Source organism: Lactuca serriola, chromosome 5 (assembly GCF_051521515.1).
Source record: "Lactuca serriola cultivar US96UC23 chromosome 5, Lser_US96UC23_V15, whole genome shotgun sequence".
In the NCBI taxonomy this organism is placed as follows: Eukaryota; Viridiplantae; Streptophyta; class Magnoliopsida; order Asterales; family Asteraceae; genus Lactuca; species Lactuca serriola.
The window spans coordinates 312716657-312727829 of NC_136412.1; the positions used below are offsets into that span (position 1 = coordinate 312716657).

The 11173-nt window shown below is 36.6% G+C and overlaps 1 protein-coding gene across 1 annotated transcript; it reads right to left on the minus strand.

Moving 5' to 3' along the window:
- Positions 1-350: 350 nt before the first annotated feature.
- Positions 351-8847, minus strand: LOC145050779 (uncharacterized). The gene is made up of 3 exons (XM_078998973.1): positions 8261-8847; positions 2051-2201; positions 351-404 (listed from the first exon to the last, which is right to left on the minus strand). The coding sequence occupies exons 1-3, from the start codon at positions 8845-8847 to the stop codon at positions 351-353; spliced, it is 792 nt and encodes a 263-aa protein (XP_078855099.1).
- Positions 8848-11173: the final 2326 nt, after the last annotated feature.

Genomic DNA, 11173 nt, shown 5'->3' on the forward strand with positions numbered 1-11173 from the left:
TCAGGGGCGAAAGATTGGTGGAGATTGGTGACCGGCTCATACACTCCTGAGCAGAGGGATGTTGTGACTTGGGATTAGTTCTCCGAGATGTTTTGCATGAGGTATGTTCCATTAGTGGATAATGAGAGGGCGTATCAATATTATCTAGATCTGAGGCAGTGGAATGAGATGGTGACTGAGTTCACCAATATGTTTACTAAGAGGGCTCTTTTATGTCCTGAGTTTGCTTCTCCTAATCAATCAGATGACCCGGTACGTGAGCATGCTCAAGACGGATATCCATTACTTCGTGTCCACCCATTGTAATGGTACTCTTGTGGAGCTTTAGGAGGTCGCGAGGAGGCGGGAGATTAAGATGGAGCTCCAGGTGAGAGAGTGGAGGCAGGCTCCGGTGCAGACGTAGCCTGCAATGAACCAGTTCAAGGTTGTTGATTTAAGATATGGGGGACATAGGGGCCGCACTTTTGACAAGTGTGGCAAGACTCACGATGGTTCTTGTTGATCTTCATCTGAATGCCACAAATGTGGCAAGGAGGAGCATTATGCCAAGGATTGTCGTCACCAGGTCCCAGTACCGAGCACCAGGATATGTTATCACTATGAGCAGGTTGTCCATATTAAGGCCAACCGTCCCTTGCTCACTGTGGGGCCGACGCAGGCTCCAACACCGACTACATTGAGGATCACAGATAGACGCCAGGGTAGGGCGGAGCCCCCAAGGGCTCGAGGTCAGGCTTTTCAACTCACTGTGGAGGAGGCTAGTGTGTCACCAGACGTCATTGTTGGTATGTTTCCATTTATTATTATGCTAGTTATTTTATGGTATGCTTATGTTTATGATTCTGCTAGGTAACTTCTTAGTGAATTCCTTGCTTGCTCTTGTGTAATTCAACTCATGTGCGAGTCGGTCCTTTGTATCTAAGTCTATTAGCAAAGGTTTCGATATGAATCTTGGAGAGTTGGAGTGTCTGTTGCGGGTTTCTATCGCCAACAAACACAGGGTTTCCACATCAAGCGTCTATCAGGGTTGTGTATTGGAGATTTTTAGGGTGCCCTATCCGATTGATTTGATTACCATCTCTATGGGGGACGTATGCGTGATAGTATGGATGGATTGGTTGAGTAGGTGTGGGGCTATCATTGACTGTGAGGATTAGCGGGTGGTAGTTCGAACCACAAGTGGAGGAGAAATGGTTATTTATGGAGAGAGTATTAGGATTAGGTTTGCCTTTTGTTCTACTTTTAGATCCCGATAGTACATTCAACATGGTTGTATGGGTTATCTTGCTTATATGGTTGATACTTGTTTTGGGAAACAGGTTTCAGTTTCAAATGTACCTATTGTCAGAGATTTTGCTGATGTGTTCCCAATGAAGTTGCCTGGCATGCCTCCAAAGAGACAGGTTGAGTTCAGGATTGATTTAGTTATGGGTGCGGCTCCAATTACTAAGGCATCGTACCGATTGGCACCACCGGAGATGCATGAGTTGTCATATCAGTTTCAGAAGTTATTGGGCAAGCAGTTTATTAGACTGAGCAGTTCACGGTGGGGAGCACCGATTTTTTCGTCAAGAAGAAGGATGGTTCACACCGGATGTGCATTGATTACCGGGAGGTAAACAAGTTGATGGTGAAGAACCTTTATCCCATACCACAGATTGATGACCTCTTCGATCAGTTGTAGGGTGCATCTTGGTTCTCCAAGATTGATCTGAGGTCAGGGTATCATCAGATGAGATTTAGAGAGGAGGACATGGAGAAGACCGTGTTTCGAACTGTTTATGGTCATTACAAGTTCGTGGTGATGCCATTTGGGCTTACCAATGCACCTGCAACATTTATGGATTTAATGAATCGGGTAGGCAGGCCGATGCTTGATCGATCAGTTATTATTTTCATTGATGACATCTTGGTGTATTCCAAGACTAGGGAGCAGCATGAGGAGCAACTTTGAGGTGGTAGTGTCCTCCTTGTCCTCGTCGGTCTCGTACTCGGAACTGAGAAGCTCTAGCCCAACTGGTGTGTAGTATGGTGAAAGGTTGGCTCTGACGAGTGCAGCTGGAGTATAATCAGGATCCGTGTCATCATCATCCTCCGTCTCCAGGGTATAGAAAGGGTCCGATTCATCAAGTACCGCATGCTCCTCCTTTGATGAGGAAGTTGCTCTCCACGATCCATCGCATTCCATGCTCTCGACAAACCTGCATAAGACATCAAACAGGAAGATGTTTATAAGAGATGTGAAGACAAATTAAATACTATATAATATCCAAATTATAAGTATGTAATGGATAGTACCCGTAACTCATGATTCCCCCTGCTATGTCATAAGTCATTGGTTCCTAGGGCAGAAAATCCTTGAGTGTAGATATCATTGAGTCAGAAATCCCCAGACGTAGAAGTCTCTAGGAGAAGCCTTTGAGTATAGAATCATTTTCTATGCATCCAATCCAGAAGTCCTCAAGTGTTTAGATTGCCAACCACCAAATCCGAGTTTGGTCGTACGTCGGTTGAACCATAATAAAACCTAGCTGCGCATTCTAGGTCTAGTTGTGGTACGATGGTTGTACTATACCAACTCTAAATATGGTTTTTGACCTAAAATCCTGAGTTGTGACTTCATGCATTTGTGTTAGTGGGTAGTAGGTATACTTATATGAGCGTATCTATATCGCTCTATATCTTTTACTCTTTTTTGGGTTGGGTGTATTTTATTATTTTTAGGGTTTTGTACTCCAAGACCATCAAGTAAGGATCGGACAGGAGAGAGGTACCAGAGTGTAGGACCATTTTAGCATATAGTCGTTCTGAAATCCAACAACCCAAGCGATAATTAAAACTAGACACCTCTCCCGTAAGTAGTCAAGAAGTAGGGTAGTTAATATTAATACTTATTAATTTATTAGGCTTAAAGGGTTAAACATAATCAAAGTGTAGCCCAAGATTATAGTTGTATTTCGTAAGGAATTACTAGTTCGATATAATCTGAAGCTCTGATACCAATCTGTAACACTCTTGGCCCACGACGGAAGCGTCAGGCTATGCGACGTTAGGATGTTGGGATTCATGCCAAAGATATACATTGAACAATACACATGGTGTACTAAAAAACATAACTATTTATTCATTAAATAAAATATGTTACACAATTGTTCGAGATACAATTAGGTCACGAAAGCAAAGCACAAAAGTAAAGCACATAAGTTTCGGGCAACATCACTGGGGTTATCTCCTCCCTCAGACGGATTCATTCTCCTAAGAATACATGCGGTTTGAGAGGTCAACATAATGTTGGTGAGTCCATAGGTTTATGATTTTAAAGTTTTGCGTAGGTATTTTAGTTTATCTTTTTTATCCTAAACTTACTTTCTCAAGTTTGTGTGTACCATCACTACTTTCTTAGGTTGGTTCCTAGTAGTAGTCTAAGATAGTTAGTTTTAGTTTAAAAAGTTTACGATGAGTTCCTGTAATCGAGCTATGATTGTTGATCCTGAAAACCACGACGCTTCATCGGACGTCGGAATGTGTTTAGAAAGTTATGTCTGCTTCAACTTACCATCAGGTTGTAGCTAGAAACCACAGGTGGGAGTGTCAATCCCGTGTAGATCTATACATATCTCTCTTGCTCACTTAAGATTTAAAGATTATAGGTCGGGAGCTAGCTGAAAATCTATCAGCTTGTTTATGAATCATGTCCCATCTAACTCTTGACTCCTTGAAACCCTAATTCGATTCGTCCTGGAAAAACGGGTGTTACACATGGGTCATGCATGTCCATAAAGTTTGGATTTTATGGACCATTAAGGTCCCAAGAAGCATACTGGAAAGTATGAGTTGAGGACTTAATAGATTAAGGACTCAATCCATTAAGTTGTCCAGATGTTATAGCCATGACGTAGTGAAGAGAGTTTTCGCCGTTGATTTGTTTGGACACTGCCACGGTGTGGTGACATGCTTGTTACGATGTGGTATTGGATTTTGATCATGACTGAGTTGGTTGGACACAACGTGGAGACCTTTGACTGTTGACTTTTGGTCAAATTGCTAATTTTAGAGAGTATACTAAGGTTTGGCCTTGGATGTTTCGTTAGGTAGGTTGTAGCACCGGTTTCCTGATTTTATGAGTTGTGGTATATCTGATTACGTGTGTGAGGTGAGATTTCTCACTATATCATGTAGGATGGTAGTTTGTCTTTTTCACTCTTGCATGTGTGTTGGGTAGGTATTGGTAAGTGTTCCCTTGCTGCTCTATCTCTAGATTTGTCTCAATCGGTCTGTCACAAACAACGATCCAAGAAAGAGGAGTTATGGGGTTCGTGATGTGGGTGGGGTCCGATGTCATATATGGTATGTGGTATTTTGGGAAACCCACTAAACTTTGTGCATACGGTTTTATGTTTAAATGTTTCAGGTATTTCTGAATTCAAAGGGAATGACTCAGCTTGATCGCACTACATCCCCTGGAGTTTTACTTCCGCACTATTGATTTATGTTTTTAACTCTGATGAGTTACTTTTGAATAAATGATTGTATGGTTTTGGTGGTTGAAAAATGAAATGTTTACTTAGTACTTTTGGGACATTACATTTTATAGAGTTCAATGGAAAGAATGATAGACTTGTCTGAAAAATAAAATTAATTATGTGGCAATCCATTAAATTTTTTAGTTCAATGCATTGTCGATGCCCTTAAACACACTTACAACCAAGAGCTTTACGATTGGGTGGGAGTGGAATAGTTGTCTAGGTGTTATTAGAGTCTAAGGCTTGTAATTCTTCATTTATGTGTGATATGTACGAGATAATTCAAGAGTAAGTGAATTATATCTTCTATATCACTAAGACAAACCGAACAAAAACTAGTGTATGGAGCTTTGATCATTTTCGTGTGGTGGAGGGAGTTTGGAGTTTCTCTCAGTTTCCTTATTACATGGTAAATGTTTTTCCCGCTCAAGAAGTTGTGAAAAAAGACAACTTTGGCATGAAATTTTGAATTATATGCTTCATCATCCCAGCCTTTTTGTCACCTTTGGAGACTTTAATATAGTGTGATCAATCTGAGAGACTCGACCTAGTTTTTTGTTTTAATTTGGCTTCAGATTTCAATTAGTTCTTTATCAATGATGGTTTGGTATATGTGTCATTGGATGGTTACTTGTTCACTAACTTAAGTAAACATGGAGATAAGTTGAGTAATTAGATACTTGACATAACTAGTGAAATAAAGACATAAGCATGACATAGTGATGACATCATAAAAACAATTGATAATTTTTTTTTAAGTTTTGGATCCATCACATTAAATAATAGTTAATTAATACATCTTAGTAATGAGAAGTCAAACGGACAACAAATTGCACCGCTAAGTAATATTAAACAATATTATAGAGTTTTTTGTCGTTGTTCATTTCCAGTGGGAATCCGGATGCAACTGATCATCTTCATATGGATCAAAGTGTGGGCTACCTTTTTGGCTTCAAAAGAGGTCATGAACAAGTTCCCCGACATATTTTGGAAGCTATAAGTAGCATTATTTCATATCACTGACCCATAATCCTAAAAACTTACATCTTTGATTATGGTCCTTGCCCTTTTAAACCATTTAACACCTGGATGGAGATGGAAGGCTTTCATGACTTGGTGGTTAGTGAGTGGGGGTTACTAAGAAAGCTTCAAAGTCTAAAGAAGGCTATCCAAAATTGGTATGGGGTTACTAAGAAAGTGAAACATGGGCTCCATGATGAAAACTTAAAAAAATATTGACGTGTTGGACAATCTCATTGATAAGGGGTTAGCTACTCAAAGACTTGCTAAATACTAGAGTTATGCTAGTCAAAACCATAAATGATTATGATAGAGCCGAGGATTTTGATTTATCGCAGAAAAAGTTAAACTTCATTGGGGAGCGAATGGTGACGAGATCTCTAAGTTCTATCACCCTATGCTTAAGAAAAAGGTGCGGACTTTGGCTATTCTGGGTGTGAAGCATGATGGGGTGTGTGGTCACAAATCCGAATACAATTAAACAATTTTTCTTTGAGTTCTTCAAACAAAAGTTCAATCGTATCCATGGCTCTACCCTTCAAAACTGTAGCTGACACTTCAAGAGCTTGTCCACGGCTCAAAGCTCTTCTTTGGTCAAACATGTCACAATTCATAAGATGAAAAAAGTTGTTTGGTCGTGTGGGAAATTATGCCTTCATTAAATGATATTGGTCTTTAGTGGAAAATTATATTTTTTTTAGGCAGTGCGTGAATTTTTTATAAATTATAAGATACCGCAAGGTTGTAATTCGTCTTTCTTCACGTTAATTCTAAAGATTGACAACTTTATTCTTGTTACAAATCACCGAATGATAAGCTTGATAGGCCCTCAATATAAGATTGTTGCAAATCGGTTTGAAAGGTGATTGCGAGTGTCGTTAGTATTGAACAGTCTTCCTTTATAAAAAGCAGACAAATTCTTGACCGTCCCCTCATGTTGAACGACAGAACGAGGATCATGTATTCCATTTTGATCAATAGGAAGAGTTTTGATGTGTGAGAAGAATTAGACATGATTTTTATGGAAATCAAAAAATAAGAAAAAGTGAATTAAATTTAGATCAAGAAACGAAAAAAATTAAGAAAAAATCAGTTCATGACGTTAATGAATTTGATCATTTTCTAACTCGAAAACATGAATGAAAAACTCTCTTATAAAAAAATATATATATATCCTCCTACTATTTCTTCCTATAAATCTTCCTACCAAATTGAACAGTAACATGTGTATCATTTAATGCTCATTTAATGATATTTTAATACATTAATATGATACATGTTATCATTTAATTGGGTAGGAGGATTTGTAGGAACAAAAGTAGAAGGATATTTAATTTCTTATAAAAAAAAATACTAAAGAAATGTCAAAATTAATGATAATGTTCTCATCACTTTGTAATCGTACACTATTACATCTATATACAATACAAACTACATGTATATACAATATAAACGTAAGCAACAAAGGCTAACCTACACGTAACTAACTTTGTTGATTTTCTATCTAACAAAGTCCATCACCAACAAATTACCATCAACCAAATTTAAGGCTATCAATATCATAAATAGGAAGTGATATTTCCGTATGTATTTATTATCCACCCACTTACAAAAGGTGTATTGACTTTCATACATTATTTTTTCATTTTTTTTAGAAACGGAAGAAAAATTTTATAAATAAACAAAAAGCCACAACCTTGGGAGAGATAAGACCGGACAACAGAAAGCCAAACAAAACAACAAGCAAGCAAGCACAACACCAGTTACATGACACTAAAGGATAACAACATCAATCAACCCAATTACTTGACCTAACCAAAAACACTCGAAATGATGTTATCCACCACTTTAGAATGATGGGTACGAATCTTCTTAACAAGCAGGTCATTCTTGCTTTTCCAAACACATCAAAAATAACCATAAAGAATAGTAAACAAGATCCTTTGTTTTTTAGGACAACAACCCTTGGTAGCAAAGTTCAAGGCATCAGAAGCTGTGGAGAAGCAATGAGCAGGAATTGGAATATCTCACCACCGAAAAATCTACCACAGGACCTCCTTCGCGAACGCACAATCCATAAGCAAATGGTCGGTTGACTCCTTATCAATAGAACATATCGGCACTCGATCGAAGTAACACAAACTCCCCTCCGAGAGAGGGCCAAGGAGGAGGGGATACCATCCCCGGGAAGCTTAGAAACCTAAGTATCGGGCGTTGACGAAGGGATAAAACCATTAAAGAGCTCACAAAAAGCGGTCAGCTCCAGCAGCTCCATAGGAAGACATGGTTTCCTCTTCCAAGCCCATGAAGCCCCATGCAAAGACAATCTGTCGGAAATAAAACAATATTTCTTTTTGTCCAACGCAAAGAGCTTGGGGAATCGAGATGCAAGATCACCATCCCCAATCCAGTTATCAATCCAAAAGAGGATCTCGTTACCAGAGCCAATTTTATATGAGAAAATAGAAGAGAAATCAATTCCCAGCTCATGAAGAGAATTCAATATTTGACACCAGATTACACCAAATATCGGGCATGGATCGCTTAGAGAGGTTATTAATAGGTTTGTGAGCAAGGTTATGAATTCTACATATAACTTGTTGCCACAACGTGATGGTCTCTGCCTTTAATCTCTAGATCCATTTACATAGTAGAGAAATATTTAGACTTTTAAGAGATCCTACTCTAAGACCACATGAGTCTTTGGCAGCAAGAACCTGATTCCACGCCACCCAACAGATTTTAGCTTTTTCTTCATTACCTCCCCAAAGAAATCTTCTGCGAAGCTTCTTGAAAGCACCAAGAACGGAAGTCGGAGCCTTAAAAAAATATAGAAGTAGAATAAAGGTAAGCTGCCAAGAACTGGTTTAACAAGTGTCAATCTTCCGCCAAAGGATAGAGTCTTCGACTTCCAATAAGAGAGTTTACTTTGGACTTTCTCAATAACCAGCCTCCAATTTCTCTTGAGCTTCATATTTGCACCAACGGGCACCCCGAGATAAGTGAAAGGAAGAACAGTCGCCTCACAACCAGTAATGTATGCACAATTAGTAATATCAGAGTTAAAAACCCCAATCCTATAAACCGTGGATTTATGGAAATTAGTTTTTAAGCCCGAGATGGCGTGAAAACATTTGAGGATCTGGGAAAGATTTTTGAAATTTGAATGGGTCAAATCGCCAACAAATAAAGCATCGTCCGCATAAAAAATGTGGGATATAGAAGTACCATTATTAGGTATGTCAACCCCGTAGAAGCGAGAACCTTGTATAGCCGATCTCATAAGCACATTGAGACCCCCCATGGCTATATAAAAAGGGAGAGAGAGAGAGAGAGGGTCTCCCTAGCGAACGCCTTTGGTGATTGGAATTCTTTTGTTGGGACACCATTAATTAGAACTAATGCTCTTGAAGCCGCCAAACTACTCGTTACCGAAACCCATTTGGAGTATCACCGAGTCCAAATATTCCAATTAATGGAATCAAAGGCCTTGTCAAAGTCAATTTTGAGGAGGAAGGTGCTACGTTTAGTCTACTTAGCCCACCCGTAAATTTTGTTAATTATCATGGGACCATCAAGAATGTTCCAACCCTCGATGAAACCAGTTTGGACTTTGTCGATCACAGAACGAATAGCTCTTTTGAGGCGGGTAGCCAAGGCTTTGGAAGTGATCTTGTGAAGACTAAAGACAACATATAAGACTATTGGGACGGTAGTCAATGAAAGATATAAATATCAAAACATATTACTATTATTTTAAGTGGATGAATCAAAATCGCAAGTAAAAAATATTTTCCTAATAATTTGTTAGTATAATGTTTATTTTGTATTTTTTTTTGGGTAATGACTAATTGTTGTCAACACACATGTGATGCTATTATACTAATACTAATACCTTTTTATAAAGTTTGGTTTAAATGCTATTTATTTATTTTTCGTATAGGTGATAGGTAAGGGACCATCGAGTAAAAGAGATTGTGAACAATTTTATTATATATTTTAATATTTTAATATTAGGTTGATTTATGGCAATATTAAATTCTCTGTCATACTCCAAAAAGTATCAAGTTTTTATTACTAAATATAATAAATAAATTATACTACCAATTTTCTAAAAGTAAATGGATCACGAAAGTAAGTTTTCTATTTGTGTAATTACATAACTGGGATATTGAGATTTATCATGGTTAAATTAAATAGTATACCTTTGTCAACCAATAAGGACGTAACAGTACCTAGATTTTTATGAGAAATTATATGGATGATGTATATACAAGTATAAATATTTATTGCAAGTGATAACTGACAAATATTAAGTATTTAAATTTTGTATTAAATTAAGAAATTTAATTGGGAGTTTTTTTAGTTAAAGACGTATAACGTATAAGGACTCAAACTCCATACATATTTTTATCGTTTTGAATACAAATGTTTTGCATAAATAATTGTTTAAGTCGATTTATCTGGCTTATTTGATGTACTTCGTCAATTGATAAGAGTGGGTCTCCCCCCACTTGCCTTTGGGTATCGAAAAATATAAAAGTAGAGCTATCATGATTTTTCGGAAACACGTTTTATACAAATAAGTTTATTTTGTTAAATGTGTGTATATAACTGTTTATTCAATTATTTCAGATATTTATATTGTGTAAACTCAAACTGCCATTAAGAGCTAATCTAGTGGTTAGGCAATAGGCAACTAGGCAAGAGTGAAAGATATATTATACTAGTTGGTTGCACCGACTTTTAGAGTCTATTTTTGGATACATTTGATATGATTGATAAAACTAGTTAGTAGTTTAAACTGAATTGTGCAGAAACATTCAACAAAAATAGTTTGTAGCTATTAAATATGTAAAATTAGATAAAAGTTAAAAGCTTCCAAAAACTACTTGAAATATCTTTTGGATTATCATTTTTTTATTTAAAATAAAAGTTCAAAGTTCCTTGAACAAACTTTTTTTTTCTTTTTTTTTGCAAACTTTTTTCATAAAAGTTAAAAGCTTCCAAAGGCTGTATACCAAAAAAAAAGCCAAATGCATGAATAAAAACTTTTATATAGTATTGATGTCGTATAATGTTTGGTTGTATGCTAAAGTTGATAAATTTTATTCACCTATAATTTTGATTATATTTTGGTAATGTTTTGATTGAGATTGATCTTTGATAGTAGATTTGTTTTATATCGATAAAACAAAAAACAAAAATAGCCAGGTTGTTATTTTGTTGATAATGGGGTGTTACCAGATAAAAAAATATATCCCATCCATCTAAAGATAGCGACATGTCTTTCTTTTTTTAGATAAGGCCTAAAAAGCAACTTACTTTCTTTTAAATTATAATTACTAGCTTTCATTTTGTTACGTAATTATTTTTTTTATTCTAATATTAATAAAATATCTTCCAATTTACTTGAAAAAAACTATCATGTTCAATAACATATTTATTAAAATTTGTAACACCGAAATAATAGTCAAGATGGAATATAAAAAAGACTAGTAGCGACAAGTGCATAATTTATTTTAATGATGACAATTTTAATTTACAAATATCGACACATCATGACTTGGGTTGTATTTTATAATAATAGTGGATCAATTAGGTAAAATAGAAAAACTAACTAAACAACA